Source organism: Salvelinus fontinalis, chromosome 5 (assembly GCF_029448725.1).
Source record: "Salvelinus fontinalis isolate EN_2023a chromosome 5, ASM2944872v1, whole genome shotgun sequence".
NCBI lineage: Eukaryota > Metazoa > Chordata > Actinopteri > Salmoniformes > Salmonidae > Salvelinus > Salvelinus fontinalis.
This window is the reverse complement of record NC_074669.1, coordinates 25,469,697-25,493,060: the sequence shown is the minus strand read 5'-3', so window position 1 is coordinate 25,493,060 and position 23,364 is coordinate 25,469,697. Positions and strand designations below refer to the sequence as shown.

The window sequence follows — 23,364 nt, the reverse complement described above, 5'->3', positions numbered from 1 at the left end:
TCGATTGAAGAAACTAGCTGTCCTCCGGCTACACCATGGTGCTACCCTACAGAGTGCTGTTGAGGCTACTGTAGACCTTCTTTGCAAAACAGTGTGTTTTAGTCAGTTATTTGGTGACGTGAATATATTTAGGATAGTTTTATCGAAAAGAAGAAGAAAAAATCTTCTGAAATTCATTCCCTTCCTCCTCTAAGGAGCCTCCACTGGTGTGCGCGGCTGCACAGTCACGTATGTGAGTGTGTGTGCCTGTGCATGCATGTGTGTGTAAGCTGTATTTAGCCGTTTCCTGTGTATAGCTCTGGCAGGCAGATGAGTGTAAATGTTTGTAGAAGCGTAGGCGTATGGAGGTGTGTTTGTGAGGAGTCTGTATGATAGTGATGCAGGTTGAGGTAAACAGATGCAGTCCTCAGTGTAATCCAAGTCAGACAGGGTCAGATTGAAGGGGGAAGAAGGTTGAGGGGATAGAGTGGACTGGGATGGAGACTTTGTTTATATGCACACTCACGGCAAAGCCCCCCCTCCTACCCATCAAGCAGATGTGCAGATGTTGAGCCTCTTGCTCTCTGTCAGACACACACGTGCACACACACACACACATTGTAAACACAGGGTTACCTCTGTGACCCCTGTACAACTGTGGGGGTTGTAAGTGGGGTACTGCTCCTCCTCATTTATGTACCCCCCCCCCCCCCTTCGCTAAGGGACTGGCAGTGTCAGCAACACAGCTGTTCTTAAACGGTCTCAACCCTAGTATTCTAACCAATGAGACACTGCCGTGTACTCTTAAAGCCTTCGCAATGTTTTATACAAAGTGTAAGATGCCACACCCTGGCTGGACACTATGCAGCAATGGCAGTTAGGACTGAATGAATATCCATAGCTGTGACATACCGTTGAAGTCAACAGTGGAGAATGTGCAGTCGCAAAGCAACGGCACACAGGAAACACACACGGCTAATAGTCCAAAAATGATACTATTATTCAAATGATATGGTCCCTGTCTAATAAAGACTTCCTCCTCTCCTCTTCCCTACCCGTGTTAGAGTGATGTGGCTCATGCATGGTGTAATACTGACCCCCACTGGCTCACTATAGAACCGTCTGGACAACTGTGAACAAACAAACTGAAAGGCTCTCACATCTATGTGCGCACACACATTTTCTCTCTTGACCACTCACACTCACACACCCGCCCATGCATACATGTTTTTGCTCTCTCTTAAACACACTAGTTAGCTCACACACACTCGCTTTCAAACACACACACTCGCTCTCATTCAGATTCAAAGTGAATGAAGGCACAACTCTTATTGTGAAAAAGCCGTCCCTCCCCTCCTTTGTACTGCTCCCACTCATAGTTATCCACTGCTCCCTCCCTCCTCTCTATGCCCCCCCAGACACTGAAACTGAAATCAGATGGGCTAGCTTAACCTTTTTAAACACTAAGTGTAGTTTCTTGCTGAGAAAAATTAAGGTTCTGTTGTTATATGAATTGTCTCTCTGGAGAAGTGTCCGTTAAATTACTTAAATGTATAACGAGGGAGAGAGAGCAACTGAAGGAGAGATGAATAGGAGAGAGTGAGTTTTTTTTTTGTTGCTCTGAATCTTAGTGGGAAGGCTACACACTCTGTTTCACTTAGTCCTGAAAGGGTATTTTTGCCTCGAACTTTTCGCTCTGCTGGCACCACCAGAATATATGAGGGCTGGTTGTTAGGGACTGTAAAACCTTGGCTTTACCAGAATGATGTGTAGTAGAATCATGTGTACCTGTGTGTAAATCAGTGTGCGAGTGATTCAGAATCTCTCTCGCTCCCCGTATGAGAGAAGTGCGGGAGTTGGCCCAGGGGTTTGCGGCTGAATAGAAACTATCATCTGATGAATTACGCCGTAACGTGTTGCAGCCGAGCTTCACCAATTCCCCCCCCGTCTCCAAACACTTGGATGTTTACATGTAGAATTTGAGGTTATTGAACTTAAAGTTCATGACATAAACTAAAAGTATTTTCGCGCACGTGGATTATTGAGCAATGGAGAACTGTGCCATAGATTCTGTAGATTAAAATATGGAGTTTAGAACAATATGGAGTTTAGGGTTGTGTGTGTTATGTGTTATGAAAAGTGTGTTTGATATGTCATAGTGTGTGTGGTGTGCCTGGCCGGCTGAGGTCTAAGTGCGGCCACAGTGACCAGTGTGTGGCTAGCGGCGGTGACATGGTGGAGCGTGGGGGCTGTGTGTCGCGTGTGTCTGTGTTTGTGTCCTGTATACAGTCGGCACTAAATTACAGCCTCTGAACACAAACACAGAGAGAGAGAGAGAGAGAGAGAGAGAGCGACTCTGAAAGAGAGAGAGAGATTCTGAAAGAAAGAGAGAGACATTCTGAGAGAGATTCTGAAATAAACATTCTGAAAGAGAGAGAGATTCTGAAAGAGATTCTGAAAGAGAGATTCTGAAGGAGAAAGAGAGAGAGATTCTGAAAGAGAGAGATTCTGAAAGAGAGAGAGAGATTCTGAGAGAGAGCGGGATTCTGAGAGAGAAAGAAAGATATTCTGAGAGAGAGAGATTCTGAAAGACAGAGAGAGAGAGAGATATTCTGAAAGAGAGTGAGAGATTCTGAAAGAGATTCTGTTTGAGAGGTATTCTGAGAGAGAGAGTGAGAGATTCTGAAAGAGATTCTGTTTGAGAGGTATTCTGAGAGAGAGAGAGAGAGATTCTGAAAGACAGAGAGAGAGAGAGAGAGAGAGATATTCTGAGAGAGAGGTATTCTGAAAGACAGAGAGAGGGATTCTGAAAGAGGGAGAGAGGTATTCTGAAAGAGGGAGAGAGAGATTCTGAAAGACAGAGAGAGGGATTCTGAAAGACAGAGAGAGGGATTCTGAAAGAGGGAGAGAGGTATTCTGAAAGAGGGAGAGAGATTCTGAAAGACACAGAGAGAGAGAGAGAGAGAGAGAGAGATTCTGAGAGAGAGAGACTCTGAAAGACAGAGAGAGGTATTCTGAAAGACAGAGAGAGGTATTCTGAAAGACAGAGAGAGGTATTCTGAAAGAGGGAGAGAGAGATTCTGAAAGACAGAGAGAGGGATTCTGAAAGACAGAGAGAGGAATTCTGAAAGACAGAGAGAGGAATTCTGAAAGACAGAGAGAGGGATTCTGAAAGACAGAGAGAGGGATTCTGAAAGACAGAGAGAGGGATTCTGAAAGACAGAGAGAGGGATTCTGAAAGACAGAGGTATTCTGAAAGACAGAGAGAGGTATTCTGAAAGACAGAGAGAGGTATTCTGAGAGAGAGAGATTCTGAAAGACAGAGAGAGGGATTCTGAAAGACAGAGAGAGGTATTCTGAAAGACAGAGAGAGGTATTCTGAAAGACAGAGAGAGGTATTCTGAAAGAGGGAGAGAGAGATTCTGAAAGACAGAGAGAGATTCTGAAAGACATAGAGAGATTCTGAAAGACAGAGAGAGGGATTCTGAAAGACAGAGAGAGGGATTCTGAAAGACAGAGAGAGGGATTCTGAAAGACAGAGAGAGGGATTCTGAAAGACAGAGAGAGGGATTCTGAAAGACAGAGGTATTCTGAAAGACAGAGAGAGGTATTCTGAAAGACAGAGAGAGGTATTCTGAAAGACAGAGAGAGGTATTCTGAGAGAGAGAGATTCTGAAAGACAGAGAGAGGGATTCTGAAAGACAGAGAGAGGAATTCTGAAAGACAGAGAGAGGAATTCTGAAAGACAGAGAGAGGGATTCTGAAAGACAGAGAGAGGGATTCTGAAAGACAGAGAGAGGGATTCTGAAAGACAGAGAGAGTGATTCTGAAAGACAGAGAGAGGGATTCTGAAAGACAGAGGTATTCTGAAAGACAGAGAGAGGTATTCTGAAAGACAGAGAGAGGTATTCTGAGAGAGAGAGATTCTGAAAGACAGAGAGAGGGATTCTGAAAGACAGAGAGAGGTATTCTGAAAGACAGAGAGAGGTATTCTGAAAGACAGAGAGAGGTATTCTGAAAGAGGGAGAGAGAGATTCTGAAAGACAGAGAGAGATTCTGAAAGACATAGAGAGATTCTGAAAGACAGAGAGAGGGATTCTGAAAGACAGAGAGAGGGATTCTGAAAGACAGAGAGAGGGATTCTGAAAGACAGAGAGAGGGATTCTGAAAGACAGAGAGAGGGATTCTGAAAGACAGAGAGAGGGATTCTGAAAGACAGAGGTATTCTGAAAGACAGAGAGAGGTATTCTGAAAGACAGAGAGAGGTATTCTGAAAGACAGAGAGAGGTATTCTGAGAGAGAGAGATTCTGAAAGACAGAGAGAGGGATTCTGAAAGACAGAGAGAGGGATTCTGAAAGACAGAGAGAGGGATTCTGAAAGACAGAGAGAGGGATTCTGAAAGACAGAGAGAGGGATTCTGAGAGAGAGTGATTCTGAAAGAGATATTCAGAAAGTGAGGTTCTAAGAGAGAGAGAGAGATTCTGAGAGAGAGAGAGGGAGATTCTGAAAGAGAGAGAGAGATTATGAGAGAGAGAGAGATTCTGAAAGAGAGAAAGATTCTGAGAGAGAGATATTCTGAAAAAGAGAGAGAGAGAATATGAGAGAGATTCTGAAAGAGAAAGAAGATTCTGATTAAATGAGAAATTAAAAGCCAGACAGACAGACAGACAGACAGACAGCCAGAGAGACATACAGCCAGCGAGAGAGAGAGGGGGATTCTGAAAGCAAACAGCCAGAGAGACATATAGCCAGAGAGAGAGAGAGGGGGATTCTGAAAGCAAACAGCCAGAGAGGCATACAGCCAGAGAGAGAGGGATTCTGAAAGCAAACAGCCAGAGAGACATACAGCCAGAGAGAGAGAGATTCTGAAAGACAAACAGCCAGAGAGACATACAGCCAGAGAGAGAGAGAGGGGGATTCTGAAAGACAAACAGCCAGAGAGACATACAGCCAGAGAGAGAGAGAGGGGGATTCTGAAAGCAAACAGCCAGAGAGACATACAGCCAGAGAGAGAGGGATTCTGAAAGCAAACAGCCAGAGAGACATACAGCCAGAGAGAGAGAGATTCTGAAAGACAAACAGCCAGAGAGACATACAGCCAGAGAGAGAGAGAGGGGGATTCTGAAAGCAAACAGCTAGAGAGACATACAGCCAGAGAGAGAGGGGGGATTCTGAAAGCAAACAGCAGAGAGACATACAGCCAGAGAGACATACAGCCAGAGAGACATACAGCCAGAGAGAGAGAGATTCTGAAAGACAAACAGCCAGAGAGACAAACAGCCAGAGAGACATACAGCCAGAGAGACACACAGCCAGAGAGAGAGGGGGGGAGATTCTGAAAGCAAACAGACAGAGAGACATACAGCCAGAGAGAGAGAGATTCTGAAAGACAAACAGCCAGAGAGACATACAGCCAGAGAGAGAGAGAGAGAGAGATTCTGAAAGACAAACAGCCAGAGAGAGAGATTCTGAAAGACAAACAGCCAAAGAGAGAGAGATTCTGAAAGACAGACAGACAGACAGACAGACAGAGAGAGAGAGGAATTCTGAAAGACAAACAGCCAGAGAGACAGACAGCCAGAGAGAGAGAGAGAGATTCTGAAAGACAGAAAGACAGAGCGACAGAGAGAGAGGATGGATTCTGAATGACAGACAGAGAGACAGAGAGAGCGATTCTGAAAGACAGTGAGATGGGGATAGATTTCGAAAGAGCAAGAGCTTGGCAGAGATAGCTGTTGATTGGCCGACAGTTGATGTGTGTCCCTCTCTCAGTGGGGTTGCTGGAGGTGGTCTGTCCCTGCCTCTCTGCCGCTAGTCTGACTTTGAATGAGTCCCAAGCCGAGGAGTGTGTCCAGGCCAGGCCAGCTGAGCGGAAATGGCCTGGTCTCAACACACACTGTTGTTTGGAAATGCAAGCCTCATTTAAAGGGGAAGATATACGACCCCAAGTTTCTATAAATGTAACAGGCAACAGGCTGATGGGCCCAAGCAGGCTTCACCTTACCTTTAAGAGCTTTTCCATCCCCCTTCTGGAGTCCCTATCACTCCATCTCTCTTTTTCTTTATTTCTAAGTGTAAATGTATCCAACAATCTGCCTTTCCATATCCACTTATCTCTCAACATATTTTTCCTCATGTTTCTTTTTATTTTCCTATCCATCTCAACCCTCTTTTTCCCTCACTTGTTTTTTTTTCTCCAGAAGTAATTTATTTTCTCTTACACTTTTCTCGCTCATTTTGATGCCAGGTCCATTTTGAGTCTCTTTACCAGGTCGTATTGTATAGTGTGTGTTGTTGTTTGTAAGCATGTCCCAGAGCCTACCCACGGGAGACAGAGCCTACCCACGGGGGACAGAGCCTACCCACGGGGGACAGAGCCTACCCACGGGGAACAGAGCCTACCCACGGGGAACAGAGCCTACCCACGGGGGACAGAGCCTACCCACGGGGGACAGAGCCTACCCACGGGGGACAGAGCCTACCCACGGGGGACAGAGCCTACCCACGGGGGACAGAGCCTACCCACGGGGGACAGAGCCTACCCACGGGGGACAGAGCCTACCCACGGGGGACAGAGCCTACCCACGGGGGACAGAGCCTACCCACGGGGGACAGAGCCTACCCACGGGGGACAGAGCCTACCCACGGGGAACAGAGCCTACCCACGGAGGACAGAGCCTACCCACGGGGGACAGAGCCTACCCACGGGGGACAGAGCCTACCCACGGGGGACAGAGCCTACCCACGGGGAACAGTCAGCACAGTGACTGTCTGACTCTGACTGCTTCAAAGCAGAGCCTTTGATCCTCTCCAAAGAGGCCATTTTAGGTGCTGTAAACGAGCTGGTGGAAGTACGACATGTTTTCCAGGAGACGTTAAGGAGATTCCCTGATAGACGGCTCACTGTCTCAACCCTCGTTGATCTCGCTAATTGAGAGAGCGGGAGTAGTTAAAAGACAATATACTCTGGATTAGTAGTGGCCTGTGCACTGTAAAATTGGGGATAACGGCAAGCCTGCGTTTAGAAACACAGATGGAAAGCGGTGAATAACGATGCTGCAGAGCGTAGAGGCCAAGGGACTGTCCTTATGTCTATGGTGCGTTTCCTTTGCTGTCTGTGTAGGTATGAGTGGAGCTATTCCAATGCAAATCCAATTCCATTTCCCTTCTCTGCTCGCGTCTCTTATCTCCCTCTTGGTTTTATGTTAATAGCTGGATGGCCCGAATGCAAATGAGTGTCGGATATAGAAAGCAATGACCTGTTTGTGCATTTCAGTACACACACACACACACACACACACACACACACACACACACACACACACACACACACACACACACACACACACACACACACACACACACACACACACACACTAGAACCACTGTGTATAGGTAAGAGCTGGGAGCAGTTTCTCAACCATTCTTTCTCATTTCATCTACATTATGAGTGTGCTCAGTGCCAGTGTCCACAGTGTTTATAGTCTAATTTCCGCTCTCCTCTTTTAAAGACTCTGTTTGATATCCACACCTCTCACACCGGACCGAGCTATGGCCCTAAAAAGAGACAAAGGGATTCACTTTAGTTTTCCATTTCCGACAGGACTTCACACAAATTTCCATCTTCTGATAAACAGAGAGATTCCGGTGAACCAGGCTAGAATTCATCATGGTTGTCACCGTGGGTCACAGTGTGCAGTGTGTGTGTCTGTTTTTGTCTGGTTTTGGGTTGTTTACATGTTCAAAGCTCTGCCTCTCTTTGGAGTCCGGCTGCAGTTGATTATGGTTTTTCAATTTCTTCTCCAACAAATCAATAAAAAGCAAACCATGCTCACTGTGATTTAGCTCCGAGGACTTCATCATTGTCTCTTCACCTCAATATTTATGCTTTATGTTGTCAGCGAGTTGCCTGTCTCGCTTCCAGCTGCATATGTCTGGTGTGAGTTTGTGAATGCAAATTGTTGTGGGAGCCTGCCGTGTGCGTGTGTGTGTGTGTGCGTGCGTGTGCGTGTCTGCTTCAGTCAAATTCAAAATAGTTTTTCATCCTCGTAGCCATAGTAAAGGCAAGCTGTCAGTCATCCAATGAAAAGTGACTCTTGACCAGTGTAGAGTGTCCTGCTCTGAATCTCCTCGACCTGTCCCCTCCCCCTCCCTCTTTCCCCCCTCCTCCCTCTCTGCCCCTCCCCCCTATCCTCCCTCTTTCCCCCCTCCCCCCTCTTCTCCCTCTCTGCCCCTGGGCCCAGAAAAAGGTTCATTGTGCAGCAGTGAGCGTTTGGCGTCTGGTTCTAGTTAGCTCAGCTCCATCTGAAACACTCACCTTCCTCTAGGGGCTGCATCTGGAGTTGGTTTCCTGTTCGGGCTGGCTGCACTGCACTGGCCAGGGGCGGGGTTTGGCCCAGCCCTGTGATTGGGTGAGATGGAGGCTTTATGAACCCCAGGATGGATGAAACTGCCAAACACTAGTCTGTCAATCACTGACCTAACTGACAGCATCAGACCAGAGAGAGTGTATGATTGGTGCAGATTGCCAAGCAGTTAAGTTCCGTATCTATCAGGGACTTCATGATGCGTCTGTCTCTCGTCACTGTGAGGGTATCAGCTCTCAACATTTTATCATAGCATACTCTTAGAAAAAAAGGCTTCCGAAAGGGTTCTTCGGCCGTGCTATCTAAGGTGCTATCTAGAACCTAAAAGGTTTCTTCGGCTGTTCCCATGGGAGAACCCTTTGAAGTACCATTGTTGGTTCCAGGGAAAACCCTTTTTGGTTCCAGGTAAAAATGTTTTGGGTTCCATGTAGAACCTTTTCGACAGAGGGTTCTACATGGAACTCAAAGTGGTTCTAACTGGAACCAAAAAGGGTTTTCCCTGGAACCAACAATGGTACTTCAAAGGGTTCTCCCATGGGGACAGCCGAAGAAACCTTTTAGGTTCTAGATAGCACATTAGATAGCACGGCCGAAAAACCTTTTAGGTTCTAGATAGCACGGCCGAAGAAACCTTTTAGGTTCTAGATAGCACCTTAGATAGCACGGCCGAAGAAACCTTTTAGGTTCTAGATAGCACCTTAGATAGCACGGCCGAAGAAACCTTTTAGGTTCTAGATAGCACCTTAGATAGCACGGCCGAAGAAACCTTTTAGGTTCTAGATAGCACCTTAGATAGCACGGCCAAAGAAACCTTTTAGGTTCTAGATAGCACCTTTTTTTCTAAGAGTGTATTCTTGGATAGTTATTTCTTCTTTCAATGGAAATAGTATGTCACGATAACAAACTGTATAGTAGTAATTTAAAGGAATGGCATTATTTCAGTAATTGCGCGTCCTAATATTACCATTGTTTTGACAGTACTTACGCGGTTATTCTGTAATTGTATGTAATGATGGCATTTAGAGCATGGCGACAGGACCAGTCGATCCAGTAATGGTGTGTAATAATAACGTTAGCGTTTAGCGAGCAGGCTACAGCTTCCTGTTATTACTGCAGTAATGGTCTGGTATTGGGCTGCCCTCCCTACAGCCACTAAAATACATCTCTTTTTACAGACTGAACCTTAAACTTTACATGGAATTAGCAGCATACTTTTAGAGCCTGTCGTGTGGAGACTTTTATAGTGACAGGCAGGCTAAGGGGAAGGGCTCGGTCAGAGAGGGGGCTTGGAGGGGCGAGGACGGGGGTACAGGGGCAGGGATGTCTGGCTCTAGTTGAGAGATGTCACTCTGGTAGGACCAGGTAATGCTCTATCAGAATTCCACCTCGGCTTGGCGCTGAGTGTCTGTCAGAGCCATTTCCATGGTGTAATGAACCATCATATGGTTCAATGTCTGTAAACCTGTTTCATGAAGTCCTCTGTTCTGTTGTAAGAGTGGTACTGTACATCTACAGTGTGAATCGTAGTGCACTGATTGAGTTCCAAGCATTGCAGAGATTAGCTGTGGTGGGTGGGTGGGTGGGTGTGTGTGTGTCCCCTTTGAGCTTTTTGTCTTCAGGAGACATATCAAAAGCTGTGGTCAGCTGGTTGCTGGTGCCAGGACAGGACGTGGAGGATTTCGTATGGAGACAAGCACAAGCACACACACACAAAACACTAATCTCTACAATGCTTGCAACTCAATCACTCTGACGACCAGCTGACGACAGCTTTTTATATGTCTCCTGAAGACAAAAAGCTCAAAGGATAAAGAAAGTGAGTGAGCGGGGAGATGGATGCAAAAAGAAAGAATGAGAGTGAACGTGGGATTGAGAAGAAGCAAAGGTCCAGTGAAAGTTAGAAGTGGGAGGTAGAACAACAGAAACAGGAGGGGGGGTGAGAAAGGAAAGCTGGATACACACAGACACTCGGTGCAGTTGAACCCTCCACAGAGCTCATGACTTCAGGTCGGCGTTAATGTCACGTAGAGTCTGTCTTATGAGTAAGGCGAGGAGTTTCTCCTGGGCAGCTCATGTGGAAAAACTCCAGGGGGCCATAGAACCCATTTCCCTCCACATCACCTGCTTCCCGAACCAGGCCAAGCCGTTCTCAGCCTCATGTGGTTGCTGCTGACCATCCTCTCTGCAGGCTACAGGACAGATGAGCTCCTGGACATGTGTGGACTGACTGAGCAGCAGGAGATCCATGTCCGCTGAGAGTAGAGAGTGATGACAGAGACGAGGTGTTTACTCGGCTCGTCTTACCGTGAAACCCTGAAACCTCTTTGCTTCTCTCTCTTTCTCCTCACAGTGGAGAAAGTAAGGGAAAGAGCCCAAACATTGTCTGGCAAAAATGTGGAAGTGTGGCCTCGGAGATGTATTTGATTATGCGGTGTTTAAGGAGAAAAGGGTGTTCTGTGATTTGGTTTGTGTGTTTGAATACCCCCTGAGGGCGGTGGTTGGCTGGGGCTGAGGACTAGCTGGAAGAGAACTGGTGCTCTGACACACTACAGTCATACATCTCATGTACTTTAGAAATGAGATCTCCTAGATAGATATCAAGCACTTTAAGACAGGGGTTTTCACTTGTAAAACTAGAGGGTTGTGCCAACTGTCTGGGTTTGGCCAAGGTGGGCCGTCATTGTAAATAAGAATTTGTTGCCTAGTTAAATAAAGGTCAAATAAAAAAAAATGTATGGTGATGTTCATTGGATCATTGTTCACTGAGTAAGACCAGACTCGGATTCACACACACACACAGACAGTCAGTTCAGTACTGTTGCTGGTCCAGAGTGTGTTGGGTCTGATTCGCCACTCCCTGGCCCAGAACAGGGTTGTAATGGATCGGACACTGGATCCCCTCAGTGGACTAGATCAGGGCTCAGAGTTTGGAGCAGGGTAGGGAGAGAGTCTGTTTGTCTTGGTTTGGAGGAACATTGAGGTCTTAACACACAGCTCAGTCAATAAAATGTCATCTATACACAGAGGCATCCGACTACAGCTCTAGCGGATTCCCCTCGCTCTTTCTCTTGTTCTTTCCCTCTCTTTCTCCCTCTCTCTCTCCTTCTCTTTCTTTCTCACTCTTTTGTACAAAACACACTCCTGTGTGTATGATCTCAGCCTGGCTGTTAGACTGTGTATCGTTCTGTTTAAGAGCCTAGGGTCCACATCACGTGGGCCAGGACTGGCAGAACTAGCATGGGAGCAAACTCACTCACAGCAACACAGAGAAACAGGTCACCGCTCCTAAACAGTACAGAAACACGCACCCTGTGTCTTGTGCATGCATGCAAATGATCAGGTAAATGATGTCTAATACACATTTACATGATAAAACGAAACAGTAAATGGAGAAGAGTAAACGAGAATGAATTTACATACAACTGGATTACTCATAGTCGTAAAAAAAAGCAAACACAAAAAAATGCCGCTCTATACAATCATTGACATTGTCACGTTCCTGACCTATTTCTGTTAGTTTGTTATATGTGTTAGTTGGTCAGGACGTGAGTTTGGGTGGGCATTCTATGTTTTCTGTTTCTGTTGGTTTATGGGTTGCCTGGTATGGCTCTTAATTAGAGGCAGGTGTTTGGCGTTCCTCTAATTAAGAGTCATATTTAGGTAGGTGTTTTCACAGTGTTCGTGGTGGGTGGATGTCTCCTGTGTCTGTGTATGTCGTTGCGCCACACGGGACTGTTCTCGGTTTGTTTGTTTTTCGGTTTATGTAGTCTGTTCCTGTTTCATGCGTTCTTCGTTATATGTAAGTTCTTATGTTCAGGTGCGTCTACGTCGTTTGTTGTTTTGTTAGTGTATAGTCGAGTTTGTGTTTTCTTTAATAAATATGTCTTCAAACTCCGCTGCATATTGGTTCAATCCCTGCTCTTCCTCTTCTGATGAAGAGGAAGAGGAAAACCGTAACAGAACCACCCACCAATCCAGAACCAAGCGGCGCAAAGTCGAGCAGGATACTACACAGGAATCATGGACTTGGGAGGAAGTATTGGAAGGTAAAGGACACTGGGCTCACATTGGGGAATATCGCCGCGCTCGTGAGGAGATGGAGGCAGCGAGAGCCCAAGAGCGGTGGTATGAGGAGGCAGCAAGAAGACGTGGCTGGAAGTCCGAGAGGAGACCCCAAAAATTTCTTGGGGGGGGGGGGGTGGCTAAGAGGTAGTGGGCCAAGGGCAGGTAGGAGACCTGCGCCCACTTCCCAGGCTTACCGTGGAGAGCGGGAGTACGGGCAGGCGCCGTGTTACGCAGTAGAGCGCACGGTGTCTCCTGTACGAGTGCATAGCCCAGTACGGGTTATTCCACCTCCCCGCACTGGTAGGGCTAGATTGGGCATTGAGCCAGGTGTCATGAGGCCGGCTCAACGCGTCTGGTCTCCAGTGCGTCTCCTCGGGCCGGCTTACATGGCACCAGCCTTACGCATGGTGTCCCCGGTTCGCCTACATAGCCCGGTGCGGGTTATTCCACCTCCCCGCACTGGTCGGGCGACGGGGAGCATTCAACCAGGTAAGGTTGGGCAGGCTCGGTGCTCAAGGGAGCCAGTACGCCTTCACGGTCCGGTATTTCCGGCACTACCTCCCCGCCCCACCCCAGTAACCCCAGTGCCTACACTACACACTCCAGTTCCGGCACCGCGCACTAAGCCACCTGTGCGTCTCCTAAGTCCTGTGCACACTGTTGTTTCTCCCCGCACTCGTCCTGAGGTGCGTGCCCTCAGTCCGGTACCAGGCACCAGGCATATAGTGCGCTTCGAGAGGTCAGTGTGTCCTGTCCCTGCTCCCCGCACTAGGCTTGAAGTGCGTGTCCTCAGTCAGGTGCCTCCAGTTCCGGCACTATGCACCAAGCCTACAGTGCGTCTCAGCCGGCCAGAGTCTGCCGTCTGCCCAACGGCGCATGAACTGCCTGTCTGCCATGAGCCTGCAAAGCTGCCCGTCTGCCATGAGCCTACAGAGCCTTCCGCCAGACAGGAGCAGCCAGAGCCTTCCGCCAGACAGGAGCAGTCTGAGCCATCCGTCTCCGCAGCGCCATCTGAGCCATCCGTCTCCCCAGCGCCGTCTGAGCCATCCGTCTCCCCAGCGCCGTCTGAGCCATCCGTCTCCCCAGCGCCGTCTGAGCCATCCATCTGTCATGAGCCATTAGAGCCGCCCGTCTGTCCCGAGCCATCAGAGCCAATAGTCAGTCAGGAGCCGCTAGAGCCAGTCGTCAGTCAGGATCTGCCAGAGCCGCCAACCAGACAGGATCTGCCAGAGCCGCCAACCAGACAGGATCTGCCAGAGCCGCCAACCAGACAGGATCTGCCAGAGCCGCCAACCAGACAGGATCTGCCAGAGCCGCCAGTGAGCCATGAGCGTCCAGAACCTTCAGCCAGCAATGAGCGTCCAGAGCCTTCGGCCAGCCATGAGCGTCGAGAGCTGTCAGCCAGTCATGAGCTGTCCCTCAGCCCAGAGCGGCTATTTATTCAGAACTGCCCCTCAGTCCAGATCTGTCTCTCTGTCCGGAGCTGCCTTTCAGTCCGGAGTTGCCCCTCTATCCTGAGCTACCTCTCTATCCTGAGCTACCTCTCTATCCTGATCTATCCCTCTGTCTTGAGCTATCCCTCTGTCCTGAGCTATCCCTCTGTCCCGGTGCTGCCCCTGTTGTTGATGTTACCAAAAGGATTTAGTGGGGGTAAGATGAGGGTGGACATTCATAGGGGGAAATGGAAGCTGGGATTGACTATGGTGGGGTGGGGACCTCGCCCGGAGCCTGAGCCACCACCGTGGTCAGATGCCCACCCAGACCCTCCCCTAGACTTTGTGCTGGTGCGCCCGGAGTTCGCACCTTATGGGGGGGGTTATGTCACGTTCCTGACCTATTTCTGTTAGTTTGTTATATGTGTTAGTTGGTCAGGACGTGAGTTTGGGTGGGCATTCTATGTTTTCTGTTTCTATGTTGGTTTATGGGTTGCCTGGTATGGCTCTTAATTAGAGGCAGGTGTTTGGCGTTCCTCTAATTAAGAGTCATATTTAGGTAGGTGTTTTCACAGTGTTCGTGGTGGGTGGATGTCTCCTGTGTCTGTGTATGTCGTTGCGCCACACGGGACTGTTCTCGGTTTGTTTGTTTTTCGGTTTATGTAGTCTGTTCCTGTTTCATGCGTTCTTCGTTATATGTAAGTTCTTATGTTCAGGTGCGTCTACGTCGTTTGTTGTTTTGTTAGTGTATAGTCGAGTTCGTGTTTTCTTTAATAAATAATAATGTCTTCAAACTCCGCTGCATATTGGTTCAATCCCTGCTCCTCCTCTTCTGATGAAGAGGAAGAGGAAAGCCGTTACAGACATTGTCTTGCTAGTTGTTGTATGTGTGTGGGGATTTGATGTGTTTTGTGTTACCCAGCTTGTACTTTCTACTTCGTATCTCTAAAATGTGTCTTGTGCCCTGTGTGTGTTGCAGGCTCTAGGAGACTCTGACTTTGCTGGTGTTCTGAGGCAGCTGCTGCCCCTGATGAAGCCTCGCGGTGAGGAGGGGTCCAGCTCAGAGTCAAGTTCAGGTTCTCGGTCGGGGGAGGATGAGTGTGGTCCAGACGAGCTGCTGGTGCTGCTGGTCTACCTGTACTCCCTGGCTGGAGAGGCCCAGCCTGCAGACGATGAAGAGGTGGAGAAGGTGGAGAGGGAGCTGATTGGAGCGCTCACCCTGGTCGTCACCAGAGAGACGGAGCTCAGCCCGCTGCTGCAGAAACTCACCGGTTAGGAGAGGGGGGGGGGGTGAAGAGAACTGTGGGGTGGATCTTGGCCGATGGGGTCGCTGGTTTGCGTATGTTTCAAATAGTGGAACCTAAAATTGCACCATTCTCTTAATAAGACTCAACTGAACCAGATGCAACATATCACAAAATTATAGACGGGTTGCTTCTTTACCAACTATGGGACAAAACAGACTGGGTTGGCTTAGATGGTTGACAACATGTAAATGTTTATTGAAAACATACAGTGCATTTGGAAAGTATTCAGACCCCTTGACTTTTTCTAAATTTTGTCACGTTACAGCTTTATTCTAAAATTGATAACATTTATTTTTTTCCCATCAATCTACACACAATACCCCATAATGACAAAGCGAAAACAAGTTTTTATAAATGTTTGGAAATGTATTCAAAAATAAAAACAGAAATACCTTATTTACGTAAGTATTTAGACCCTTTGCTATGAGACTCGAAATTGAGCTCCGGTGCATCCTGTTTCCATTGATCATCCTTGAAATGTATCTACCACTTCAATGGAGTTCACCTGTGGTAAGTTCAGTTGATTGGACATGATTTAGAAAGGCACACACCTGTCTATAAGGTCCCACAATTGTCAGAGCAAAAACCAAGAAGGAATTGTCCATAGAGCTCCAAGACAGGATTGTGTCGAGGCACAGGTCTGGGGAAGGGTAACAAAAAATGTCTGCAGCATTAAAGGTCCCCAAGAACACCGTGGCCCTCATCATTCTTAAATGGAAGAGGTTTGGAACCACCAAGACTCTTCCTAGAGCTGGCCAACCGGCCAAACTAAGCAATCAGGGGAGAAGGGCCTTGGTCAGGGAGGTGACCAAGAACCCGATGGTCACTCTGACAGAGCTCCAGAGTTCCTCTGTGGAGATGGGAGAACCTTCCAGAAGGACAACCATCCACCAATCAGGCCTTTATGGTAGAGGTGCCAGACGGAAGCCACTCCTCAGTAAAAGGCACATGACAGCCCGCTTGGAGTTTGCTAAAAGGCACCTAGAGACTCTCAGAACATGAGAAACAAGATTCTCTGGTCTGATGAAACCAAGGTTGAACTCTTTGGCCTGAATGCCAAGTGTCATGTCTGGAGGATACTTGGCACCATCCCTACGGCGAAGCATGGTGGTGGCCGCATCCTGCTCCAGAGAGCTCAGGACCTTAGACTGGGGCAAAGGTTCACCTTCCAACAGGACAACAACCCTAAGCACACAGCCAAGACAACGCAGGAGTGGCTTCGGGACAAGTCTCTGAATGTCCTTGACATCTCTGGAGAGACCTGAAAATAGCGGTGCAGTGACGCTCCCCATCCAACCTGACGGCGCTTGAGAGGATCTGCAGAGAAGATGGGAGAAACTCCCCAAATACAGGTGTGCCAAACTTGTAGCGTCATACCCAAGAAGACTTGAGGCTGTAATCGCTGTCAAAGGTTCTTCAACAAAGTACTGAGTAAAGGGTTTGAATACTTATGTAAATGTGATTTTTTTTAAATTATACATTTGTAAAAATTTATGAAAACCTGTTTTTGCTTTGTCATTATGGGATATTGTGTGTAGATTGATGAGGGGAAAAACAATTTAATCCATTTTAGAATAAGGCTGTTAACCTGTCTAGGATCAGCGTGGCGCTAGCGGCACACCCCCCCCCCCCCCACTGAAAAACCAGTGCCGCGAAATTCAAAAAAAATATTTTTTTAAAATATTTAACTTTCACACATTAAAGTCCAATACAGCTAATGAAAGACACAGATCTTATGAATCCAGTCAACATTTCCGATTTTTAAAATGTTTTACAGGGAAGACACAATATGTAAAGATGTACATCTATTACCTAAAAACACATTAGCATATTCCACCATCTTTTATTTGTCCACCAACACCAGTAGCCATCACCAATTCGTCTATACTAAGATATTTATAGCCCCTAACCAACAAAAAAACTCATTAGATGACAGTCTGATAACATATTTATGGTATGGGATAGGTTTTGTTAGAAAAAAGTGCATATTTCAGGTATATGGCATAGTTTACAATTGCACCCACCGTCACAAATGGACTAGAATAATTACAATGAGCAACGTGTTTACCTAACTACTAATCATCAAACATTTCGTAAAAATACACAGCATACACGAATCGAAAGACACAGATCCTGTGAATACAGACAATATTTCAGATTTTCTAAGTGTCTTACAGCGAAAACACAATAAATCGTTATATTAGCTTAGCACATAGCAATTAGCAGCCCAGCATTGATTCTAGCCAAAGTGAGCGATAAAAGTCAACATCGCCAAAAGATATTAATTTTTTCACTAACCTTCTCAGAATTCTTCCGATGACACTCCTGTAACATCACATTACAACATGCATATACAGTTTGATCGAAAATGTTTATATTTAGCCACCAAAATCATGGTTAGACAATGTGAAATGTAGACAAGCTGGTAAAGAAAACGTCCTTGCGCCACTTAGACAGTGATCTACTCTTATACATAAATACTCATAAACGTGACTAAAAAATATAGGGTGGACAGGGATTGATAGACAATTTAATTCTTAATACAATTGCGTTATTACATTTTTTAATTTATCCTTACTTTTCAATACAGTTTGCGCCAAGCGAAGCTACGTCAAAAAACATGGCGTCCTAAGCCACTAAAATGTTTCGACAGAAACACGATTTATCATAATAAAAATGTCCTACCTTGAGCTGTTCTTCCATCAGTATCTTGGGCAAAGGATCCTTTCTTGGGAGAAATCGTCTTTTGGTGGAAAGCTGTCCTCTTGCCATGTGGAAATGTCAACTACGTTCGGGATGAACTGAAAAGCGCACCCAACTTTTCACATCGTTGCAAAAATAAATGTCCCAAAATCGCACTAAACGGATATAATTGCTATAAAACGCTTTAAATTAACTACTTTGTGATGTTTGTAACTCCTATAACGAGTGAAAAGATGACCGGAGAAATATAACAGGCTAAACTAACGCTTGGAACAGGAGAGGGTCGGTGTCTTCCACGCGCGTTACGCAGCAAGAAAAGACTTGCTAGCTAAAGGTTTTTTTCATTTGTAGGGCCTGTGAACGAGCAATCGAGCCCGTTGGAATCGTCATCACGTAAAGGCATCCAGGGGAAGACGTAAGAAGTGTCCGTATAGTCATAGCAACGACAGAGCCCTTTTAAATGACTTCAGAAAAGTGGCCAACGTTTCTCAAATCTGACTCCATGTCAGGGAAATTGCTGTAGAATGGGCTCTGTTCCACTTAGAGACAAAATTTCAACTCCTATAGAAACTATAGACTGTTTTCTATCCAATAATAATAATAATATGCATATTGTACGATCAAGGATTTTGTGGGAAGCCGTTTAAAAAATTAGCCACATTAGCATAAATAGTCTAAACAGCGCCCCCATCCCCAACAGGTTAAGTAATAAAATGTGGGAAAAGTAAAGGGGTCTGAATACTTTCCATATGCACTGTAAATATATTTACACAGTGAGCACATGTCTCTCAAATAGATTTTTACAGTTGTTTGTCAACTCAACTCAAATCAAAGTTTATTTGTCACGTGCGCCGAATACAACAAATGTAGACCTTACAGTGAAATGTTTACTTACAGGCTCTAACCAATAGTTTAAAAAAGGTATTAGGTGAACAATAGGTAGGTAAAGAAATAAAACAACAGTAAAAAGACAGGCTATATACAGTAGCGAGGCTATAAAAGTAGTGAGGATACATACGGACACCGGTTCGTCAGGCTGATTGAGGTAGTATGTACATGTAGATATGGTTAAAGTGACTATGCATATATGATGAACAGAGAGTAGTAGTAGCGTAAAAGAGGTGTGGTGGGTGGGACACAATGCAAATAGCCCGGTTAGTCAATGTGCGGGAGCACTGGTTGGTCGGCCCAATTGAGGTAGTATGTACATGAATGTATAGTTAAAGTGACTATGCATATATGATAAACAGAGAGTGCTAGCAGCATAAAAATAGGGGATGGGGGGGCACACAATGCAAATGGTCCTTTTGTTCGATAATGTCCTTCTTTATATCCATAAAAACTCAGTTTAGCTGGCGCGCTTCATTCAATAATCCACCGGTTTCCCTCCTTCAAAATGCACATAAAATGAATCCCAAACGTTACCAATAAACTATTCCAAACAAGTCAAACAACGTTTATAATCAAACCTCAGGTACCCTAATACGTAAATATACGATAACATTTAAGACGGAGAATAGTATGTTCATTACCGGAGATAAATAACGAAGAACGCGCTTTCATCCATGCGCATGGAAACACTATAGCCAAAATGGGAGCCACATAGAAAAACTACAACTTCTAGCTCATTTTTCCAAGAACCAGCCTGAAACTCTTTCAAAAGACTTCCACATGTAGTGGAAGCCCTAGGAACTGCAATCTGGGAGGACTTTGCCTCATAATAAACATGAAAGCCATTGGAAACAGTGGTAGGCTGAAATTCTTTTTTTTATGATGGTTTGTCCTTGGGGTTTCGCCTGCCATATCAGTTCTGTTATACTCACAGGCATTATTTTCACACTTTTAGAAACTTTAGAGTGTTTTCTATCCAAGTCTACCAATTATCTGCATATCCTAGCTTCTGGGCCTGAGTAACAGGCAGTTTACGCTTTTCATCCGGACGTGAAAATACTGCCGCCTACCCTAAAGAGGTTAAAGGTCATACTCACGCCGGGTACGGAGAGCGTGATCACACAGTTGTCCGGAACAGCTGATGCTCTCATGCATGCCTCAGTGTTGCTTGCCTCGAAGCGAGCATAGAAGTGATTTAGCTCGTCTGGTAGGCTTGTGTTACTGGGCAGCTCGCAGCTGTGCTTCCCGTTGTAGTCTGTAATAGTTTGCAAGCCCTGCCACACAAGATGAGCATCGGAGCCGGTGTAGTATGATTCAATCTTAGCCCTGTATTGACGTTTTGCCTGTTTGATTGTTTGTCGCAGGGGTTAGCAGGATTTCTCGTAAGCTTCCGGGTTAGAGTCCCGCACCTTGAAAGCAGCAGATCTACCCTTTAGCTCAGTGCGAATGTTGCCTGTAATCCATAGCTTCTGGTTGGGATATGTACGTACAGTCACTGTGGGGACGACGACCTCGATGCACTTATTGATAAAGTCAGTGACTGATGTGGTGTACTTCTCAATGCCATCGGAAGAATCCCAAAACATGTTCCAGTCTGTGATTGCAAAACAGTCCTGTAGTTTTGCTTGTAAGCAGGAATCTGGAGGATAGAGTTGTGGTCGGATTTACCAAATGGAGTGCGAGGGAGAGCTTTGTATGTGTCTCTGTGTGTGGAGTACAGGTGATCTACTATTTCTTCCCCTCTGGTTGCACATTTAGCATGTTGATGGAAATTTGGTAGAACTGATTTAAGTTTCCCTGCATTAAAGTCTCCGGCCACTAGGAGCGCCACCTCTGGGTGAGTGGTTTCCTGTTTGATTATTTCCTTATACAGCTGACTGAGTGCGGTCTTAGTGCCAGCATCTGTCTGTGGTGGTAAATAAACAGACAACTCTCTAGGCAAGTAGTGGCCTGCAATTTATCACAATATACTCTACTTCAGGCGAGCAAAATCTAGAGACTTTCTTAGATTTCGTGCACCAGCTGTTGTTTACAAATATGCACAGACCGCCCACCCCTTGTCTTACTGGAGTGTGCTGTTCTATCCTGCCGGTGCAGCGTATATCCCGCTAGCTGAATATCCATGTTGTCATTCAGCCACAATTCCGTGAAACATAGGATATTACCATTTTTGATGTCCCGTTGGTAGAATATTCGTGATCGTACCTCGTCTAGTTTATTGTCCAATGATTGCACGTTGGCGAGTAGTATTAACGGTAACGACAGCTTTCCCACTCGCCTTTTCCGGGTCCTGACAAGGCATCTGGCTCTTTGTCCTCTGTACCTGCGTCGCTTCCTCTTGCAAACAATGGGGATGTCGGCCCTGTCAGGTGTTTGGAGAATGTCTTGTGCGTCTTGCTTGTTGAAGAAAAAATCTTTGTCTAATCCGAGGTGAGTGATCGCTGTCCTGATATCCAGAAGCTCTTTTTTGCCGTAAAATACAGTTGCAGAAACATTATGTACAAAATAAGTTACAAATAACGTGAAAAAAAACACATGTTAGCACAATTGGTTGGGCGCCCGTAAAACTGCTGCCATTTCTTCCGGCGCCATTTTGGTCTCATTGGGGGTTTTTTTCTTCCATATTAGCATTGACATGAAATCAGTCAAAACACATCAGAACAAGACATGATATCAAGAAATTGATCAAAATAGATCAAACGAGCCACCTACGTTTCCCCTCATGGCAGCTTCTTGTCATTGGTGCTAGCTATCTGACCGTTCAGAATCATAACAACACGCAGCTTCCAGCCACAATGCGCGCGCATCATTTCCGCAAGGTTGTCAGCCAACCCGTCTATACTGATATTAGAATGACCCCAGTTACTTAATTCATATGGTAAGTATTTCATTTTATTTCATTTAACCTTTATTTAACTTAAGTAGAGATGGAGAAGGCGCTTGTTGTTTATATCTCTGTGCTGCTGATGGCAGGAGGACTCTGTCAGAGACTTCACACCCCATTTCTCTCCCCGCTTCACACAAACACTCAGACACACACCCTGTCAAGTCACATGTAACAGACTACACAAACACTGAGGCGACTGTGGGAACCTGCTGCAGAATCACAGGGTGAGCGAGAGAGTGTGTGTCTGTGCGTATGTGTGTGCGCGCCCTTTGACCTCTCGCCTGGTGCCTGTGTACTATCTTAGCTTTGCTGATCCCTGCCTACTTGCACTGTACTTTGTGAAAACATTACAGTCTAGAGGTCTGAGCTGGTCTCTCTGGAACTGGTCCAGGGGCGGATTGGCCATTTGGCAATTCTGAGAAATGCCAGATGTTCTGGACAATTTTTGAGTTAGGTGGGCTGGTCAAAATTGGCACACACAAAAATGTTTTTTGTGTAAAACTAAAACCCGTGAGCCTGTTAAGATGTTTGCGAAATTTCGCTGTTACACTAATCTATAATGAGCTTTTGGCAGATCAGTGGGCAAAGGCGGGCCGGTTTTCTGATAGGCTGAGCTGAGGTCACACAATCAAAGTCAAACTCGGCATCAGCAAAGAGACCTTCTCCAACTCTGTCATCAGTTGGATAGCCATGATCACTGATCGTAAAAAAACGCAATGGGTGCCTATAAACATAGAAAGAGCACATTCTACATTGTCACCTCACTTAAAACTTACTATTTGGGGGGGGGGTGGCTAAAACTGTGATTTGGTCAAACAGTAATGTGCCTTATCCTCGTGATTCCTCTAATGAAAGTGTCTGCCATGTGCCCTGGCTGGGGCTGCTGCAGTGATGAGTGAGCCACTCTCCTCTCTCCCCATGCACTCGAGAGAAAAAATTCATTCTGATACTATACATTTTTTTTAAATGCAATTGCGGGAAAAACACAGCTTTGGCAGCTTCATAGGTCTCATGGGTATTAGCCTATGACTGCAATGTTTTTTTAGGACATTCAATTTGCTGTTGGATGAATACATGGCTACTAGCAGTGGGTATTACATTTAGAGTTAGCGATCTAGTTAATGTGTTTTAAGTTTCCACTTTCTTAGCTGTTGAATCCCAAATCAATTAGCATATGATATTAGTTAGTGCACATAAAGATGTATGTAATTCATCTCTATTGAACAAAATGAACATCTGGAAATTCTGGAGTCCTATTCTGACAGTAAAATATAGCAAATATAGTCTAATTGTCAACCCAAAATTCATCACCGGACTAGGTTGCACATCAAAATATCTTGAATCATGCATTCCTGCTTGGACGTGTTAGATGAAACCAACTCATTCAATACCTCAGTAGTCTATTTATTATACTTCTTAATAAAGTACTATAAGATGATTTCTGGGTTTTGACCAAATCATGGGCTGGTGCCAGTGACACCAGGGGAAAATGTTAGTCTAGAGCCCTGTAATAGTATTTAACACTTAGGGTAGGTGTTGATTCAGGGGAACATTTAACTCTGGAGCCCTGTAATAGAAATTAACACTTAGGGTAGGTGTTGATTCAGGGGAAAATGTTAGTCTAGAGCCCTGCAATAGTAATTAACACTTAGGGTAGGTGTTGATTCAGGGGAACATTTAACTCTGGAGCCCTGTATGTCACGTTCTTTCAAGATCGAACCCAGAAGCAGAC

General features: G+C 45.8%; 1 protein-coding gene across 1 annotated transcript in view; it reads left to right on the top strand.

The window, feature by feature from the left end:
* LOC129855386 (sec1 family domain-containing protein 2-like) overlaps nt 1-23,364 on the top strand; it is a 180,891-nt gene that overhangs the window by 74,015 nt on the left and 83,512 nt on the right. The window contains exon 5 of the mRNA XM_055923002.1: nt 14,824-15,115. Coding sequence (XP_055778977.1) covers nt 14,824-15,115 — 292 coding nt within the window. The remainder of the gene's footprint in view (nt 1-14,823; nt 15,116-23,364) is intronic.